We start from the raw sequence: 22,161 nt of genomic DNA on the forward strand, positions 1-22,161 counted from the left end.
TTAAGCTATTGAGCAAATATTCCTATTTCTTTTCTCATCTTCAGGGTTTGTTGTATATAATTCACTATGACTTCAAAAGCAAAATGAAAAAAAAAGTACAAGACTTGCAAGATTTCAAACACTCAAGCAAAGTATTATAGATGTTAAAAAAATACAAAATTATGAGTGTAAGTATTGTCCCAGCTTATCCACCATAGGAAGCAACATTTAGGATATGCTTAAAATACTCCGAATCCAAAATGTATATAGGAATTCTCTTTCTCCTTTTTAAAGGAAAAGGGTGGCTCAAGAAAACTTATGCTATTTTACAATAAATATCATGGGATGGGGGTAGACAATGGAGAGTTAATGCTTAATTGGTACAGAGTTTCTGTTTACTCTGTAAAGTTTTGGAATGGATTGTGGTAATGATATGGAAACACTGTAAATGTAATTAACACCACTGAATTTTGTATTTGAAAGTGGTTATATGGTAGATTTTAGGTTGTATATATGTTACCAGAATACAATTTTTAAAAACCATAGAACTATACAACACAAACATTAAATCCTAATGAAGTTATGGACTACAGTTAATATATAATTATAATACTGTTTTATTGATTGTAACAGAAGTACTGTACTAATGCAAAGTGTTAATAATAGGGAAAACTCTATGTGAGAGGGGGGTTATATGGACACTGTACTTTCTGCATACTTTTTTTTATAAACCTAAACTCTAAAAAACAATGTATTTCATTTAGCATATTAAATACTAAATCTATATTATGCATATGTTCTGTTAAAATACAAAGGCTGCAAGCAAGTATAAATGCCAACACAAGCATGGTTTTTCAAATCAATTCCCTCAAGTTCTTTCCAATAATTAACTCGGTTCAATTACATACCTACTTTCTACTAACTTTTTTCCTTAAGTTCCTCTCCATTCTGCTTTTCCCTCCCACTCCCACTCAATACAACCTCTCTTGTCATTTTCACATCCACTATCAATCTCTCCAGCTATTATCTAAGGAAGTTCATTGTATTCTAACCTAGAAAAATTTAAAAGCCTTCACTTTTGAGTGACAGAACTCACTTACTGAACTGGACCATCTTCCCCTTGGAGTACGTAACCTTGGCAATATTTCCAATTTGAGAAGCAAATGCACAGAACCAAACCAACTATTTTTTTCACAAGGTTAGGATACAGGAACAACAAAAATCATTGCATAGAACACATTTTTGTTCATAAAGGGTTTACCACAGAACACTTCACAGCTAATTACAGTTTACACATGCACTACAAATAACTATCCATATTATATGCAAGATACAGTACCTGTAGGTATAGCTGGGTCAACAAGACAGCTAAAGGCCCAGTGAAGGGAGGAGTAATGGACCAACAATGAAAAATACAAATTTTAGCATAAACTACATATACTCAAGGGAATCTTTTAGACTAATATTTTCAGAACTCCCTAAAAGAAATTATAAGTAGATCATTGTAAGTTGACTTAATTGTCTAACCATAATAATTATATTTTTAAAAAAACAACCTTTATGTTTCAGCATTTTTAAAATCTGCTTACCAACACTTTTCAGCTTCTCTTCAAGCAGTTTTAAAGTTTGCTGAATCGATGCTCCATCAGCTGGTGCTACATCTACGCACAACATCCCTAATAAGCCATCCAACTGCTGAGACAACTAAAGCAGAGGGACACCAAAGAGATAACCCTGATGTAATCAGCATCTAAAGTGTTTAATGATCAATGAGGTTTATATCTAATGAGGTTATAATTGAAAAGACTAAGCTGTTAAAAGACAAGGACAAATAAGTAGAATACATGTTATTTGAAAGACAGAATGCACAGACACATGCACCAGGAAGACAAAGAAGTATGTCCAGGTCAGCAGAATGTAAAAAAAATTAACAAAACTTCTATTTCAGTCTAGGTTATAAAGCATAAACACTGAGGAGCAGTCAAATGAAATACGTCTACTAGGTTGGACACACTATTTAGAAAATAAACTCTAACTGCATGCAGAATGACTTAAAAGTAAAAATTTAAAAACAATCAATTTTATCTCATTTCCCCCACTAATAAAATTATTTTATTGTTCCAGAGAAATAATTAGAAGGCATGCAAACCTGTAAAAATTATGTGTACATAAGTGTTGAGATAATTTTGGGAAAAGAAAGTAATCAGAACAGGTACTTACATCTTGGGCAACACCATGAAATTCAAGAGCTGCTTGTAAGAGATTCTGCCTAAATTCCAGCTGACTGGCCTGTCGATAGCAAACATCACTAAGTTGTTGTTGCAGCGACTTCAGTTCCACAAGATCTTCCTCATCCCCGGCATTCAAGAGTGCTGCAATTTGCTGATTAAGTTCCACATAAACTGCAAACCATTCCTGCAATTAAGAAGTTACAAAGTAAATTAAGGATTGAATTAGTTCCTGAAGAAACTAATACATTTTATATTTTCTCCAGATAAAGTTTAACATTCAGGAAAATTTTTCTAAGGCAAAATTATCTAAAGGATAAGGATGAAAAATGTCCAAACCCCTGCACTGTGATCTCTGGAATCAACGCCCGCTGACAGAAGTCTCCTATCTTCTCATCTCATCTCTAAATGCTCCCTTCTCTTTCTTGCTCTAAGTGAAACCTGTCCACTCTCAGAGAAAACAGCTACCTCTGCAGCTTTTCAAGTGGCTGCTGATTTTGTTTCCACAATAGGCATGCCACAAGCCTGGAGGTGGGGGTGGACGGCCTCCTCGCTCTTTATTACTACATCCAAACCATTTCTTCTCCTTGTTCTCTCAAAAACCACATCTCCTTTGAAATACGTGCTGTTGTATTATGTCCTTCCAACCTTTCCCACTGCACCTCCTTATTCACTGATGGGTTTAACAACAGTCCACTGTCTTCCTCTCAGAGTCAGCCTTCTTATGGTGACTTCTGCACTAGGTAGACTTCCTCCACACAACACTCCAAACTTGCAATTCCTTGACCCCCTCCCTGCATTTCAATTATCTTGTCCTCACCCCACCTCAGCCACATATTCAAATCTCATTATTATCCCACATCAGCTCTAAAAATCTCAATTTCAAGAATCTTATTCTATAACCTAGGTTTCTGACTCTCCAATTCACATCCTGTAGTATGCTTACCCTGTAATCCTATGGAATCCACCAATACATTAACTCAGAACATTTCTAGGGTCCAGTATTCTGGAGCCTCATTTCCATCCTGGTATAAGGCTATAAACCACCTCCAGCATACACCCCCTTTCTGTGCTTGGGCTCCTTTCTTCTATATGATTCATCTGTCAAAAGCTCAAACCTGGTTAAGCTTAATCTTTGCCTACTATGTACCTGCTAGAGTAGCTGAACAAGGCTAGGTAAAACAACCAGTGGACAGGTGTCTTTTCACAGTCATGACCAAATGATCTCAAACAGACCTTCAGCAATCATACTGTGTTTCTCTAGTCAATTTGCTTTCTCGCCTTAAATCTCCAAAACCCTCTTCATCTCTCCACTTTTGGTCAAAGAACTCACTTCTTAAATCACTGTGAAGCAATGAGAAAATAACTCTCTCATATTCTTGCCCTTACCTGCTTCTACATTGTTACACCCTTACCTTCTTCTACTTTGCCCTTGCTTTGCCCTATCTACTGTAATATCTGATGAAATATCTATCCCTACTTCTAAGACCAACTCCTCCACTTGTATACTATATCCTATCTTCTGTTGCCTATATAAAGTTTAGCTCTTGCAATTAAGTTTTCTCTCTCTCTCTTCCATCAATTCTTCCTTCTCAACTGGATTATTTAAATCAACATGTAAATAAGCTATAATATGTTAAAACATATCTATATAATTTCTGCATTTTACTACATAAATTAAAGCTCAATTTAAAATATTTTAAAACCTCCCTCGAAACAAGGTCTCTAAACTCTCCAACTTCTCATTCCCTTTTTAACCTAATCAGGACTTTGTCCTTCCTGCTACTCTTCTGAAATCAGTCAAGTTCACACACACACACACACACACACACACACACACACACACACACACACACACACACACACACAACAACAACAACAACAACAACACATACAAATTCTACCTTGCCAAATCTAATGGTAAATTCTCAGTCCTCATTTTACTGGGCCTTCTCAGCAGCATTTGACGTGAGTGACCACTTTCTCCTCCTTAAAACACCTTGTTCTGTTTTCTGAAACCTAACAGCTCCTTTTAAACTTCCTTTGCTGGCTCTCCTTCCTTTTTTTGCTCTCTAAATTTATGAGTGACCCAACGTTCAGTTTTCCAGAGGCTCTATTGTCTTCTATATCTATACTCATTGGGCTTGGATGACTTCACCTAGTTTTATTATTTTTAAATAGCATCTATAGGCTGTTAATTCCCAAATCAATATCTTCACCCTTGACCTTGCTACTGAATCCTAGACACTGATATGCAACTGCCTACTAACCTACTTCATGTAGATGACTATTAGAAACCTAAAACTTAGCTTGCCCCAAAAGAACTATTGATTCTCCACCCTCCTAGCCTGCTTCTCCCCGGTCTTCCCCATCTTAAAATAGTTAATAAGGTCATAATGCTGATTCTTCCATTAGCTAGTTTTGGTGGCTCACCTCATGAATCTGACAACTTCTCATTACTTCTACGCCTCCATTCTATTAGCTTCCTTTCTCCCTACTTCGTTACTTATACCTACTCCCTATTCTCACACAACAGTCAGTGATCTTTTAAAAAACATAAGTCAATTCACCACTCAAAAACTCCTACAATAACTTCCCATAGCATTTAAAATAAAGTTCAAGCTTCTCAAGCCCTAAAAAGACAATGCATGTTTTGGCCCCTGATGCCCCCTTGTAATTTTATTTTCTGTGACTCTCTACCTTGCCCACTGCAATCAAGCAACACCAGCATTCTTGCTTTTCCTTCATTATAGAAAGTAAGTTCCTACCTCAAGATTTATCTGTGTGCATCATTCAAGGTCTCTGCTAACATGTCATGACCTCAGGGAGGTCTCCCCTGACATCCCTAGCTATACTGCTCTCCATTCCCTATCTCCCCAACTCAAATTCCATTTTATAAGAAAATGTATATATCCAAATGCCTACATGTGACATACATTATGTGCACAATTGACATTTATCAAATGAATAAAACCTTTTATATTAGGATGGATAAAACATTTTAAGATTTGTTGACATAAAATTAAGTTGATAACAAATATTGGCCTAAATATGGACCATTCTCTTATGCTGTGTCTAAAGCATGGGTTTTTCTAATTGGTCATGTTTTTTACTGCTTCAGGTACCATGTACTCTGAAAATCATCACATAGATATATGTAATTTTGACAGTGGAAAAAACACTGAATTTGAAAGCCAGGCTCAGGGTCTGTCTCTTTCCCTCACTGTGTGATCTATTATCGAATTACCCCTTCTATGAACCAGTGCAATGGTTCTCAACTAGGTGTGATTATACTCCACAGGGAACATATGCCAATTCTGGAGATATTGTTGGTTATCACAACTAGAGGAGAAGTGCAACTACATCTAAAGGGCAGAGCCTAATGGTGCTAAATCCTACAATGCGCAGGACAGCCCTACAACAAAGAACTATTTAGCCCAAAATGTGAATAGTGCCAAGACTGATATATCCGCCACATCCCCAATCTAAAGAACGGTGATGATAGAATCTGTCCTACCTACCTTATCAGTTATTATATGGATATAATAAGGTAATAAACGTTTAAATTTATTAATGGTCTAAATATATGGACCCAGTTCTCTGAAGAAATAAAAGCAATGACACAAAGAATAAAGAGTTTATTTTTAAGTTAATGCTTCTCCTAACACAGTCCTAAGATAGTGCTTCTCACAATGAGAACTACCTGCATCAAATCACCTGGAACACTTATTTTAAAATATCTAATCTCTACTCCTGCCTTAATGAATCAGAGTTTCTAAGTTTCTGGGATATGCACTTAAGCAAGCACCTGAAATAAGTCTTATGCCCATTTAAAGTTTAAGAACCACCATCCTGAAGCTTATTTCTTGCTGGTTTGAATTTATAAAATACTGGCTCTAGCAACTTGACCAGGGAAGCAAATAAAATTTAAGGAATAATATATTTAACAGAATTAACACATGAAATTAGAGATACTGATCTTACTGGTTGAGATTGTCATGATGAAATAAATATATCTGGGATGCGAAAAAAATAAATCTCATCTGTATATAATGTGTGCATTTAAATTAATCAAAATGCTTTTTCTTAGGATAAAGGGAAACAAAACGTGTAGAAGGCTAAGTAAAGAGGCTGCATTCAGTTAACTTATTGTTGTTCTTTGGTCTATCTCTTACGCACACTTAAATGTGTGGAAAATGACTATTTCGTGGCAAGATAACAAAAAATCAACACCCAAAATAGGGATTTGGATTGAGATGGTGGGTAAGAAATAACCTTGAAAATTAGGATAGGGGAAGTGAGAATTGGCTCTGGACTCATTTGTGAATTGGTGGTAATACACAATTGGCAAAATCACGGGTATTTATACCATGAAATAGGAACCCTAATCTAGTAGAAAAGATACCTTGCCAACTCACTTAGGCTAAAAAGGTGATTATGTTTAGTATATATGTTAGAGAGAAAAGGGCTTTTATTCTTCATGTAGACCTGCTCTAGTGCTATTAGACATAATACACCAGCACCCTCTTTTGGGAAGAATTCAGCCCCGTGGGACAGGGAAATACAGACAGAACCCTGAAGCTGCTTTAGAGACTTATGCTTCTGCATGTTCCTATCATGCATTTTTCCCACCATTCACTGACCCCCCCCAAAAAAAATATAAAATTCAGTTTATTAATTAACTATAACATGCTTAAATTTGTTCAGCTGCTACAGTCATTTCCATGCACCATAAAATTATTTCTGTCGTGCTATAAAAACAATAGCTTCTAATTCACACTCCTTGACAAACAACCATTTATAGTAGGGTTTTTATTCTCTCTATATTATTTCTACTAGCCTAATAAATTTAGGTTTTTAGCTTTGTTTCTGTGTTATGCTTTTGTGAGGAATCTAATACTTAAGAGGATGCTTTATCACAAAATAGTATGTTAAAAGTTTCTCCAAATCCTATACTTAGTTATCAATATACTAGAAATTTGGCATTATAATTACATAAGACCTGAATAATTCTAAAAAATGCTTTGAAGTATTGACTTTTATTTACAAAGTGAAAAAATAGCTTTTAATAAAATATTAGAATGATAAGCATGATAAGGTAATATATTCATGCAGCAGCAAACAAGCTATTCTCAAGGTAACAATGCAGTGCCACCTATTGGTTAAAATCGTACAATTTTTTAAACTTTTGTTTTTTAGATTATATCATCTCAATCTTTATCGTCTTTCTTTTGGAATGGAAAATTCCAAACATATTCAAAAGTGGCAAAAAGAATATAATGAAACCCTAAGTACTATCCAGTTTCAGTAATTATCATCTCATGGTCAATCCTGTCTCATCTATACCTCCATCTAATTTGTGCCCCACTCCCAATATTGAAACAAATCCCAGGTATCATTATCACTTAAAGAAATTAAGTTCATGATAAGCCATCTATGTTTCTTATCTTTGGATACCATGTTTAATAATGCAGATCTCAATATTTGTGAATATGTCTTCAGGTGTTAAGAGTATAAGAATGATAAAAATGCTGTATCTTAAGCATATCTGTGAAATTTAATAACTTTTCTCAGGGGAAGGGGGCTTTCAACTGCAGACCAAGATATCTGTGGTTTTAACTCAAGTCTAGTTACTCGATTAAAAAAAAAGTAGTTTTTTGATTTCTTTAACTACAAAATAAGGTGATAAGTACCAGAATGATCCATGAACCATTTCCAATTCAAAAGTTCTATAATTTAATATTGAGTCCATATTGTAAGTAGCTTAAGTATATGGAAGGGCCATCGATAAGAAAAGCAACCTTCTAAATAAAAAGGAAATACAAAAACAAGCATCTTATCATAGGAACTGCTAGTTATACAATTTGTAATTCCATACTATCTATATATATTACATTTTTCAATTCCTTCAGTGAACTTCTATGAAATATGCATATAATGCAATTTCTAACTACATTTATTACTCTTGGCTTTTTTTTTTTTTTTTTTTTGACATGGGCAGGTAGGTTCCAGGAATCGAACCTGGGTCTCTGGCATGGCAGATTAGAATTCTCTGCCACTGAGCCACTGTTGCTCACCCCCTCTTGGCACTTTTAAGACATAATAAAATACAATAAATCCTATTCCTTAGGACCCTAATGTGTCCTGTAACCGTATTAAACAGGCTTTGGGGATACTTTCATAATTAAATCCTCTTAAATAAAGTCTAGAACATTTTACAGCACATGCTGTTTTTTAGAACACTAAAGGAGTAGATAGAACACATTACAGAATACAGCTATACTCTAGCAGCATGCTCCAGAACAATCTATGGGGTTCAAAGAAATCACAAACCACACTGAATATATGAACAGCATTAAGTTATTTAAAAAGTATCAAGAGCAGTCAAAAACTGTAACACCTATAACAGGGGGGTTATGTAATATAATGTTTTAGCCTAAAAGGAAGAATCATTATGTTGGTACCTGTAAAACACATACAAGATACACAGATTTTCAAATTTTTCTAAGTCTCTTGAATGTATTAATTAGGAAACTTGCAAGGCTTATATAAGTAACTGTGATGGTTTGGAACCATATGCACCCCAGAAAAACATTCTTAAAGTTAATCCATTCCTGTGGGTGTGAACCCATTTTGATGAGGTTACTTCAATTAAGGACATCCACTTCGGTTAGGATGGGTCTTAATCCTATTACTGGAGAATGAAATTCAGATGGAGGAGAAAGTCATAGAAGCAAGAAGCTGAAAACAATGAAATCTGGAAGAGAAGGGAGGGACCAGCAAATGCTGTCATGTGACAGAGAAAACAAGAGTCCCCAGCAGCCAGTCTATAGGAAGAGAGCACTGTTTTGATTATATCTTGATTTGAATATTTTCCTGCTCTCAAAACCATGAGTGAATAAATTCCCGTCATTTAAGTGGAACAATTTTATGGTATTCGCTTTAAGCAGCCTAGGAAACTAGGGTGTACCTTAGAGGATTTCAAATCTTGTGTACCTCTTTGTTATATAATATTCCCTTAACTAAATTACAGCTCCTTTAGGATACGATGTGTAGACTTTCTGCCAATATTGTTGATTTTTAAAGATGATTTAGGAAACATTATAAAGAAAGCAGTATAAGGAGACTAAGCAGAAAGGTGTATACTAAAAAGGAAAACAATTTTGTTAGAATATTGTTAAAATATGTCTTCAGTAAAGATTAAGTGACACTTGGCCAACAACTCACAGTTTTTCCCAAGAAAGGCATATTTAATTTTTATTCTTTAATTATTTATTTAAAATACATATTTACTAATACTATCTACTTTTTAATCACCACTTCAATTAGAGGAGATGATGGAGAAAGAAAAAAACTACAGAAATACAAGATGCAGATGATCTTTAAATTTCATCTGCACCCAGTTTAACATTGTTATTATTTTTTAAGACTGATAATGTAAGGAAATGGAAGTAATGGATTTGAGTTTCCTTTTTCCAATTTTCTATTCTATCCTGTATATAAGGGGTTTGTGTAAAGATATTGATCCACAAACTGGATGGTCATTTTCTAAACAGTGAAGAATTAACTATAAGCAGTAAAAGTTTAACAAATAACTGTTCCCTCCATATAACAAACAGCTTAGCTGTAAATGCTCCTAAAAAAGTACCTAAGTTTGCTTACAGATTACTTTATCTCCCAATTTCATACTTGTGATCTATTTGATTATCCCTTTCACAACTGCAATTGTGAATCCCTAAAAGAAAAAAAAAGGAAAACTGTTCTGCACTCACTTTCTGTCATTGGTGTTAAATGTAGCAATTCTGGTAATGCTCTCAGGCATTTAATTCTACTGTACAATCCCAATAAAGCAGGGAAGAGCCTCCCTCTGAGGACTTGAGAATCACAGTTTCTATCTCAGGGACTACAGATGAAGACACTGTCTTTGTACTATCATTCTTTCTTCTGTTATTGTAGTTTTTCAAATGTCACACAATTGTGTTTCTATAAAATATAAAATTAAACTATATTGGAGACAAAAACCAAAATCAATCTTCTAATGAATATGTACTAAGTGCCAAAACGTATTTTATGGCTCCTAGACATTAGATATACTATACTTTATGCCCCTACATCAGAGTTTACAGCAACTTATCATTTAGTACTATACATGCTACTAATTATGCATATTAACAACACATTGTAACTTGCAGGGGGTAAGGCCTCTCACACTATGCTGGCTTTCAATCTCTTCGTGCTTCTGCTGGAGGGCCTGGGAAGCCCTAATGGAGTCTCCAATCCCCCACTGGGCTCTTAGTTGTTCTGATCCAGGTCCTTCAAGCCAGTTCACAACCTACAAATTAAAGTGGAGATTAAATTTTAAAATAATCAAAAGCTTTTCAAACTTTCATACTAAATTGCTTTTCCCATCCAAGTTCTCAAGTGTTTTTAATTTAAGTTAATTCCTTAAATTCTGTTGCATAGACAGTATACATTAAGCATTGCCTTTTGGAACCATGGAGACATTATGTGACAAGCTTTCCAAAACCTAAATTTGGACGGATGTAAACTATAGCACCTTAGGCTTTCAGCTATCATATAATCTAACAGACTAAAAAAAAATTTGGAATGCTCCAAATTAAATCCAAAAGAGGATCAAAAATTAATATATGATGACAAGAGAATCAGAGAACTATAGGATTTAAAGTTTGGAGGTACATCAGAAATCACACCAGTCAAATTTCTTAACTCAAAAAGACTGAATTCCAGAGAGTAAGTGACTTCCCCATAGAAATATAATCCATTAATTTAAAACTAAGACTAAAAGCTTTGTGCCCTGACTCAGTCTAATGTTCTTCCCAAAGCTTTGAAAAAATTATATTAGTAAAAATACTATTTTTTTCACTTTGGAAGAAAACTAAACTCTAACCATAGAATTATACTCTGTGATAACCTCTGAAGGTTTTCTTAAACCCAGCAGAATATCAGAGGTCCATTGCACCACTCTATTCAGAAGGATGTAGGTGGGAACAACAGTTTGCCAAGATACCAGCATCAGGCATTCTTCTGTCAAGTCCCTACAGGAGTCTAACACCTTACACCTTCAGGTGTAAGGAAATGAGATCTAATGGGGTGGACAAGGGAGACTCTGGTATAAAAACCTCATGCCCATTACAAAAAACTCAAGGGTGAACAAAGTTATGTCTTCCTATCAAGTATTAATAGTTCTTCCAGCCCAAATACAGTGAAGCAATTTTTACTATAAACAATGATGCCTTATAACATAGTTAATATTTCATATTTTATTAGGTTTTCATTCTAATTCTTAACAGGAATTTAGGGGAACAAATCTAAACAGTTAAGCAAAAACCAAATTCTTATGCAGAAGGAAAAAAGGCTTTCCTAACCCTTCATCCATAATCAAGATAGACTCTGAAACTACAGTCACTTTTAACTAATTTCAAGAGAAAAAATAATATTTCCAAGCTTTACTTGTTACTAACCTAGAATAAGGGATTCAAGAATAGATTCATGGTTAGGCCCTAAATGTAAACTTAGGACAGCTCTCAAAATGTAAATAAGGGTATCTCTTCAGCATAACATTAAAGTGGATAGGCTTACTTTAAAATTTTCTAATGAGGCAAAGCGGATCCATAGTACATGTCTGCTATTACCTGGTTAAAATATATTCATTTTAAAAATCTAACAGAAAAAAAAAAATCTAACAGATCACATATTCTTTTTTTTAATTATATAAAAATTTATCACATCACAGGAAAAAGTAATATATTTCCATACATTAGTTTTTAACTTGCACTATTCACATACACAAGAAATTTCTATCCTTTATTTGTCATAACATTAAACTATACTACTATGATTATTTTCCATGTTCCTACTTATAATTATTATAATTTTTGATGGTTTCAAACCTCTTTTTAAAGAAGGCTGATCTCTTTTCTTCCCTCCTTTCCATCTATCATCCATCCATCCATCCATTATCCAACCAATCAATCTTTATTAAGAGGTAAGTTATTAATATATTACCTTAACTAAATACAATATCTACTTTAAAGAATCCCATTTTTATTATTAGGCATAGAGAATGTTTCCAACTTCTATTTATCCTAACTAAAATGCTATGATGAACACAACATTCTTCTCTACTTCTGCATTGTTTTACTAAGAAAAACCGACAGAAAAGATCTTGGGTCAAATGATGATTTAATGCTAATGCTGTTAATATGTCTTATAAAATTGCTCTTTAAAACACTCATTTCTCTTTGAAACATCCAAGTAATGATGGTTTTTAACTATACAATAACCTTTGCAAGGTATACAAACTAAGTATTGTTCTAAAAATACTTCTGCCAACTGAAAAAGGAGAAATTACTCAATTTTTTTAAAAATATGAGACTGAATGCATTGCAAATGTTCATTTACTAAAGGTGGATGATCTTTTGTGATTTATCTCGTCATGCCTACTTATTATCATCTAGCATCTGAAGTATTAATATATTCCTAACTTTCACCTTCTCTTTAAAAGGCTCAATATCAGAGAGTAAAAAGTCAAAAACAAAAACAAAAAAAGATTTAAGTATTATTTTTGACTCAATGAAATAACCCTAAGTTATTTGGCTAAATTCTTGTTTTCAAAACCCTAAGTTCATCTGCAGAATTCTATCATCAGGTGCTCTTGAGAATACAATACATTGTTTCTCAACATATATTTTTTCTACTTTAATCTTTTGTATGGGCTATCTTTGGAAAGGCAAGATACTGGAATTCTTTTTGCTTTCTGTGAGCACTGAATTAAGTATCGATCTTTCACAAAAGAAACGTATAAGCAGTTAGGTCTGGAGAACACACTAGAAATGAGTCAGTAGTGGGTCTAAATTCTGACTCTGCTCATACAGTTTCAAGACTTTGTGGTTCCTCATCTTTAAAACGGTGTTAATGATACCTATTGTACATGGCTGTTTTCAGGATTATACCATCATTCTCATATGAAAACATTAGCAGAATATATAATACTAATAATTTTTAGTCCTTTTGCTTTTCCCAGTTTTTCTGCAGTTTATGCCCTCTCTTTAGTCACTTTTCTTTATAAAGCTTGTTTTTCTGGGTTTCTTAAGGAAGTCCCTAATCTAATTTGTATTCAACACTTTAAAAAGTGAAATAAAGGGCGGTGCATGGTGGCTCAGCAGGCAGAATTCTCACCTGCCATGTCTGAGACCCAGGTGCCTGCCCATGTTAAAAAAAAAAAAAAGTGAAATAAAAAAGGAGGTTTTAGGCAAGCTTATATAAACTTTCTTTCAACTTTAAACTTTTTTAAAACCATTTTCCTTTTTCTTTTTGGGAATCAAGGGTTTTTTATTTATTACCATGCTTTAAGAACATGGATGCATAAATAGAGAAAAATGATCTTTATTTCATATACTGTAATTAATGAAATAGTATATTACTTATTTCACTAGAAATATCTACATTTTAAAAATAAAGATGGAATGAAAGCATGTTAAAAATTTTAAGTAGTAATAATATATATTGTGTTGTTTTTTGGGGGGTGGGGTGGGAGGTGCATGGTCCGGGAATCAAACCTAAGTCTCCAAGCATGGAAGGCAAGCATTCTACATCTGAACCACCCGTGTATCCTATATATTGTTTTTAAAAACAAAAGACATCATTTAAAATATCTAAACTATGATTTTAGAATACTCCAGGAACAAAAGAAACATTAAAAATAAATCACGATACCTGAGGCAAAACAATTCATTAGCATGAAATTTTCAAAGAGCCACCACACAAATTTCAAAATACATTTTTAAATAAATCAAGACATCTCCTTGGAACACACACACAAAATCCAGATACATCTTCAAGCTTTAATGTATGCTGAAAGTGATTTCCCTTATTATGCAACATCAGTAATGTTGACATAGTAAATGTATGACTATTTCTAATAAAAATGATGCAAATTGAGGCTGATGTCCCAGTAAACAAGTCTATCTAAATGCATTAACGATGGCAGTTTGCCAAACTACGTTAATTTCAAACAGGACATCTTGCTCAGTTAATATGAATATTAACATATTGCAAAAAACAGTTCCATGCCCAATCCACTTCAAAGTGATTCCTCAAATGATTGCATTTATATGCAAACTATAATCAGGGGATACCTACTCTTAAAAATTGGGTGACATATTTACACAGGCCAAAAATACATGTGCTTGTCCACAACTCATCATGGACAGACTGATTTCCAAAGAGTGTACAAGAAAATATCTGAAGTTTGTGAAGTCAAACCAGGCAGAACGGCATGCCAAACAAATGGCCATATCTGATCTGGAGAAAGAATATACGGAACTGAAAAAAAAATAACCTCCAGCTGTGTACCTATGCAAGTCAAATGTAAGTCAAAGTATATACTATTTTGTATCTATGAGTCCTCTCTAAAAGGAAGAAAAACAAATGAAAGATACCAGAAATAATATTTGCAGTGCCAGCAGTAATCACTACAATAAATAAAAGAATAATGGTAGCACATTTCACGCTTGTGTGAAATTCAGCACAATTCAGTAAATTCTCAGAAGAATGTGAAATTTAATTTTCAAATGTAGCAGCAGCAGCAATACGTAAAACCTCTGCCTACCACGAGAAGTCTCTGTAGCTGCCAATTTAAATTGTGAGGAATAAGTGACATAATTATCACGATTATTATTTATATAGCTTATCAGGGATTTTGGTTCCTCTTTTATGTTTTCAATGATAAGTCATATAAATAAAGAAATTTGGAACTGAATTTTCACTAATTTAACATAAACAGGATCTTCAACATAATGTCTATTAAAGAAATATTTTTTTATTTGCACCAAATTTACAAGAATGAAGAGGTATTATTTATGCTCTGTGTGCTGATATGATCAAGCTGTTACCATATAGCTAAATTCAAGAATTCATTTCAGCAAGGATCAGCAAACATCATTAAATATCATACATCATCATCATCATCATCATTTCCTTTCTACAGCTTTTCCTTATTCCAACTGAGCTAGTCCATCATTTCAAAAACACTTTTGCCAATACCTTAACTCCTTTGTCCCGCGGCTTTTTTTTTTTTTTCCAATTCAGCAAAGCACCAATACTAAATGAATCCCCCTTCACCCAGGTTCTCTGTGTCTGTATTTCAATACCAGTCACACTTTTTTAGATAAGGTCACACAACAGGTCTGAAAGGGCCCACCATAAATTTGAGATGGTAAACATACTCTTCTATTCTCCACAAAGAAAATCTTTAATTATGCCCACTCTGTTCAAATCTCTGATCCTCTTCAACCACCCACCACACCATGTGCCACCAAACAGATGAACTCTGTCTCTTATTTCACTAAAAAGAAACACATAGAAAATCCTTCATCTTTCTGATGCCTTATTTACAGAGAACCCACTGGGCTCATTTTAGCCATCCTTACTTTTATTACAGAAAAGGAGTCCTCCCCTCATCCAATCTGAAGCCAATCCCCAAGATTCGATCCACTTCCACCTTGTTCAGGAATTTGACAGTGCTGATTATTCCTTTTCTTGTACACTCAACCTCTCCCTTCAAATAGATACTCTCCACTAGCCTTTAAACCTCTTCAAGGTTTTGTAATTAAAACGAACAAAAAAACTACATATGACCCTTCTTCCACTTCTAGCCACTCTATTTCTCATCTTTCCTTGGGAAAGAAAATTTTCAATCAGTTGCCTATACTCATTGTTTCCTTCACCACAACAATGTGGCTTCTGGTCCTGCCACTGCATGCAACTGGCCCACCAATGACTTCCAATTTGCACAATATATGGTCATTTACAGTTCTCCTATTAATTGACCTTTTAGCAGCATTCAGACAGGGTTCACAACTTTCCCTAAAATGCTTTTTTAAATCTTGGCTACAATGACATGAAACTCTTTATGCTTTTCCCTTTCAACCTTGGCCAGTTTTTGTCTTCTTCTCAGGTGCACACTCTTCAGTGTTGTGTGGGAGTTTTTCAAAGCTCAGTTAAAAAAATGCCCTCTTCTAACTTATTCTCAGTTGTTTCCTGGACAGTGCTCATCTGTATAATGCTTTTAATTACCATTTTCACACAGATGACAAACAATCATGTTGACAGCCAGACATCTCCTCTTTTAAAATAAGTAAGTAAAACTTAGTTAAAAAAAAAATCACTCGTACAATAAAATGATCAGAAAACAAAAGCATCATTTAGAATTAAAAACAGTTAAATATATCCAAACCAGACAAATCGCGGCACTTACCTGCATTACCTTCTGTTGAATTTCTTCTAATTGTGTGCGCTTACTACGTTGCCTACAAACTTCCTGGTAGCGGGTATATTGCTCTCGGAGCGAATCTAGCAATTTCATAACCTGTGGCTGTGCAAGCAGTTCATCATCCATAGGAGACCATGAGACCCCTCCATCAGAGCCATTAAATCGACGTTGCTGTAATTCTGATAGCAGTTCGTGCCCTTGACAAATGAAAAATATTTACAATTAATATCCATAAAGAAACACAATTCTTCTCAATCTTCTCAATTCTATTCCCTTGTTTTTAAAACCTATCTTCCTACCTACCTCCACAAGTACTGAAGTGCAATTTTTCTATTTATATAGCCAATATACTAGAGCTTTACGGTACGCATGTATATCCTACATAATATATTTACATACTATATTATATTCTTGATATTGGTAGACTCATTATTCAGGAGACTATGCTAACCAATCCTCTTTTTCTGTAGATCGCAATCACTCTCGGATTTCATTCTGATGGTACTAATCGATGTACCATTTCCATATTAAGCCATACATTTAATTACAATACCAAAAATGCATGATTATATTTAATGAGTAGAAGCCTTTATACTGGTATAAACTAATATTTAAAGAAGCTCGATTTATAGAAACCTTCAGGGCATATTAACTGTATAAAGGGCCAGACTAATGTAAGAACTGAACTTAAGAGGATTCAATTACAGTAAACTCATGGAGAAAATCTACTTATACATGAGAAATTAAAATTGTATTAAAAATGAATAAGTTAAAAATGCTTTCCGAGAAAAGATGATTCTGGTTATTTTTTAAGTGCCTAAAAAATTATACAGATATTTAAATCATTTTTTCTCTTTATCTTTAGTGAGGAAATGTCCTAAATTCAAATAGTTTTCAAGATATACCAACAGAACTTCAGTTATGTTTTGGAGACTTCAAATCATATTCCCAGTTTCTAAAAACATCCAAGACTGTTTTAAAACTCTCCATTTTATACTCTTTAAAGAGGCAGTAGCATATAAAAAAAGGACATAGCGGCATACAGTTAATTTTCAAACACAAGTATGAAAAGCTTCTCAATTCAATGGCTTAAAATACAAAACTGTCAAAATATTAAATATATAATACATAGAATTGTCTTAAATCTAGAGCAATATATTTACTGACAGTTCTGTATCTTCTAAATATGTAGTAATTCCAAAACTACAATTATTTCTTTGTTCTCTTAGAATGTAAGATCTACATCCTACTGAAAAGACTTAGGACAACTGAATCAATGCAACAAAAATTTTCAGACTTTATTTCTTAATTCTTCCTTACATTTTACAATTAGAAGAATACCTATTTTAAAGAATTATGGTAAGCCTTTTCATATATATTCATAAATGCCATTATATCAGAATACACTTATTCTTTCTACCTCAACAATTATTACCTTTAATATTTTCCCTGTAGATACTATTTCTATTAAAGAAGCAACAAAACACAGTAAACTCAAAGCACACACTTTGAACCAAACTGCCTACATTCAATTCCAAACTGCAGCTCTTACTAATTGTATAACCTGCATAAGTTACTTAATCTTTTATTGGTTTCCTCACCCTAATATTGGAAAAATAGTACCTATTCCATGAGGTGTGATGAAGGATAAATGAGCTAGCAAACACAAAAAAGCGTTTAGAACAGTGCCTAGTACACAACACAATTAAAATTATGAACTGTTAGAAAAAAATACATTAAAAATATAATTAAGGAGACTTCCAGGAAAATGGAGGAATAGAGAGGGAGCTGCAGGGCACACTTCTCTCCCAAAAGCAACAAGGAGACAGGCAGAAACTGTCTCAATCAACTGCTTTGGGGCTCTGGAGATCAGGGGAGTTCTGTACAGTACCCAGGGAAGTGGAGGACAAAGAGACAGAGAAGCAGTGGTTAGGGACTTGAATCCATCCGTGGTGCCTAGTACCCACCCCCAAGCCTAGAGAGAAGAAATGGCAGGTGGTTTGATCCTTGCCTGGCAGGCTGCTGTGGATGAAGACAGCCACAGGAATTCTTCAAGTCAAATAAAGAGGAGGACATAGCTCAGTACTTAATCAGACACTGGCCAAAATTAAGAGCACTGGCTCCTGCTGTTCTAAGCCCTACTACTCAGATGCTGCTAGGTGCCATTGTTTTAACCACAACAGAAACAGAAGTGGCAAACTGCCAAAAATAGCCTACGCTCCCAGGGCTGAGTGGAATAAGTTGGTGAAAAGCACAATCTGCTGGGTAGGTCAGGAGAGCACACTTTTTGGGAAACATCAAAAAAGAAAGTTTGGTGAAGAATGCCATCTGCTTAGTAGGCCAGGAAAATGCAGACTGGTGACATGGTAGGAAAAAATAAATGGCTCTTTGGAGTCTTTCTTGACCCTCTCCCACCGTCACTCAAATCTGGTCTGTACGCCTACGCTGATACCTGGCCTTGTTTTTGCTGGGAAATATAACCAATGTCAAAGAAGAGCTTTAATACAAACTCAATCAACAACAAAATCCCAGATTAGAGAAAAACTGACCCGCAGAAAAAACACATCAATATAATCAGACGCCCAGATATCAGCAAAAAATCACAAGCCCCATAAAGAATCAAGAAGATATGGTTCAATCAAAGGAATAAATTAAAAAGTCAGAAGAGATAAAGAATTTGGAGCAACAAACCAAAGGTGTTTAAACAAATCTCCTAGATCAATTCGAAGGGAAGGCCAAAGAGATAAAGGATAAGAAAATGCTGGATGAGCATAAAAAAAGAATTTGAAAGCATACCAAGAAAAATAACAGATCTCACAGGAATGAAACACATAAGAGGTGAAATAAAAATACACTAGAGATATACAACAGCAGATTATAAGAGTCAGAAGAAAGAGTTAGTGAGCTAGAAGACACAGCAACAGAATTCAAAAAGACAAAAGAACAGACACAGAAACGAATGAAAAATTTTGAGCAGGGATCTCAGGGAAATGATTTACAATGTAAGCACAAAAACATGTGTGACGGGTGTCCCAGAAGGACAAGGGAAAGGGACAGAAAGAATATGTGAGAAAATAATGACTGAAATTTCTCAACTCTTATAAGACATAAATATATATATATATATATATATATATTGCTCTTCTTGGATAATATATATATATATATTATCCAAGAAGAGCAATATACTATAAGCAAATAAATTCTAAGAGACCCACTGTAAAATACATATAATCAAACTGTCAAATACCAAAGATAACAAAACTGATTCACTACATACAAGGGATGACAAAGAAGCCTAAGTGCCAATTCCTCAGCAGAAACTGAGAAGGCAGTAGTACTATATATTTAAGATACTGAAAAGAGAAAAAAAACTTCCAGCAAAATTATTTATCAAGCAAAGCTATCCTTCAAAATGGGTAGAGAGAAGCAGGGCAAGATGGTGGCATAGTGAGATGTGGAATTTAGTTCATCCCCAAGAGCAGGTACTAAACAGTAAGGAATGACACAAAACAACTGCTAGGGGAACGTCAGTGACAAAACACACTGCATACACCAGTCTGGACAAGGTAGAACTGAGACCCCACACAGAACTGTAAGGTCCCCCCAAGCAGCAGAGCCTGGTGATCCTCCCCACAAGCACAGCAGATAGTTTCCCCAGGAGAAAGGAAACAGCTTTACTATTAGCAAGGTCTTAGCTCAACCAAGCTCCAATTATGAAATTAATTAGCTGAAAACAGGCCCCCGGCACAGATAAACCCGGAATAAGCACTAAAGGAACCAGGAGTTTTTGCCCTGGCAGAGAGGGGGCAGGGCTGATGGGGAAAACAAAACAGAGGCTTTCTGAGTTGGAGAGCACAAAACACTGGAACAGGGCTGGACCCCAAGAAAAGAAAGCCTGGAGCTACACAAAGCCATGAACGAACTCAAGCTCTTAACTAGCAAACCCAAGAAGCAGGAATCCAGCTGTGAAAAGGATTTTTCACTTTTCTTTCTACCACTTAAACAGCTCTTAGATAGAACTGCCTCCAGCACTGTTCCAGGCAAGGGCGGAACAAAAGCATGTCTGAGAAACAATGTAACTAGTCAGGTGAAAGGGGTTAATTCCCTAAAGGGCTGATCTTCCCCAAGAAAAGAGGGGCAGGGCCCAGTTCAAATGGAATCCTTCCTTCAATGAATTGAGGACCCATGACTGGAAAACGGAAGCCAATTAAAGCTTGCCTACTGCATCACCTCTGTTGCAACCATGACCCTACCAGGGACAGTCTGCTGAAATTAAAGAAACTGTATCACATTAAGCTCTGGGAAGTTGCATGCAGAAAAGCACCACAAGCTAGGCAGGATAAGAAAAGCACAGAGAAGCCTGACAACTGCTGGGTCTCACCCTCAGCGAAAACTGATGCTGAATACTCCTGATATCTGAGCTTGTTTGAGCTGGGAAAATCTGACTGGAATCTATAATATCTGAGGAGACACTCCTCATACAGGCAGGGCAAGAAACAGAAAAACAAGAACTGAAAAAATCTGATCAGTTGGACAGAACCTCTGCTAGAAGTCTAGAATAAGTTGAACTGAATGTCAAAGAACAGATAGAGAACAAAGCCATTCAACAAACAAGAAAACCCTAGGTAAAAGAGTGAAAACCACCTCCGGAAAAAACTAATTAAGGAAATCAAACGCCTAGATGCCAGCCAATATGAGACATACCAGGAAAATCAAAGATATGGCCCAGTGAAAGGAACAAAGTATTTGCAAAGTCCTCTTCAGGGATTGGGAAGAAAGGAGGAAATATTCAACTTCCCCATTTGGAGTATTCCTGATATTCTTGCAAGCAGTGAGGACAACCAAATCAACAGGCTCTGTTCTCATTCTTGGGGTTCACCCCTATGAAACTTATTCCTGCAAGGACAGGCTAAGCCTACTTATAATTATTCCTATGAGTCACCCCACATTTGTTGCTCAGACGTGGCCTTTCTCTCTAAGTCAGCTCAGCAGGTGAACTCACTACCCACTCCGCTACATAGGCCATGACTCCCAGGGGTGTAAATCTCCCTGACAACATGGGACATGACTCCCAGGTGATAAGCCAGGACCTGGCACCATGAGACTGAGAAAGCCTTCTTGATCAAAAGGGGTAAGAGTGAAATGACATAAAATACAAGTTCAGTGCCTGAGAGATTTCAAAAAGAGTCAAAGATTATCCTGGAGAGTATATTCCTATGTATTATATAGATATCTTTTTTAGTTCATGGTGCATTAGAGTGGCTAGAGGGAAGTACCTGAAACTGTCGAGCTTTGTTCCAGTAGCCTTGATTCTTGAAGGCAACTGCATAACAATATAGCTTTTACAATATGACTGTGTAATTGTGAAAACCTTGTGTCTGATGCTCCTTTTATCCAGGGTCTAGACAGATGAGTGAAAACATATGAATAAAAAATAAATAATAGGGGGGATAAGGGGTAAAAAAAAAAAAAGGTAGACTAAAATACTAGATGTCAATGAGAGGGAGGGTAAAGGGTATGGGATGTATGAACTTTTTCTTTTTGCTTTTTACTTCTTTTTCTGGAGTGATGCAAATGTTCTAAAAATGATCATAATGATGAATACAAACAGTGTGCTGATATTGTGAGCCGCTAACTGTACACCATGTGTGGACTATA

General features: G+C 35.2%; 1 protein-coding gene across 2 annotated transcripts in view; it reads right to left on the reverse strand.

The window, feature by feature from the left end:
• The window catches only part of SESTD1 (SEC14 and spectrin domain containing 1), a 161,411-nt gene that overhangs the window by 25,103 nt on the left and 114,147 nt on the right, over positions 1 to 22,161 (reverse strand). For both annotated transcript variants that reach the window (XM_077154317.1, XM_077154318.1), the window contains 4 exons: positions 16,486 to 16,697; positions 10,417 to 10,539; positions 2,200 to 2,394; positions 1,569 to 1,683 (listed from right to left, as the gene is read on the reverse strand). In XM_077154317.1, the coding sequence (XP_077010432.1) occupies positions 1,569 to 1,683; positions 2,200 to 2,394; positions 10,417 to 10,539; positions 16,486 to 16,697 (645 nt within the window). The remainder of the gene's footprint in view (positions 1 to 1,568; positions 1,684 to 2,199; positions 2,395 to 10,416; positions 10,540 to 16,485; positions 16,698 to 22,161) is intronic.

Source organism: Tamandua tetradactyla, chromosome 3 (assembly GCF_023851605.1).
Source record: "Tamandua tetradactyla isolate mTamTet1 chromosome 3, mTamTet1.pri, whole genome shotgun sequence".
Taxonomy (NCBI): Eukaryota; Metazoa; Chordata; class Mammalia; order Pilosa; family Myrmecophagidae; genus Tamandua; species Tamandua tetradactyla.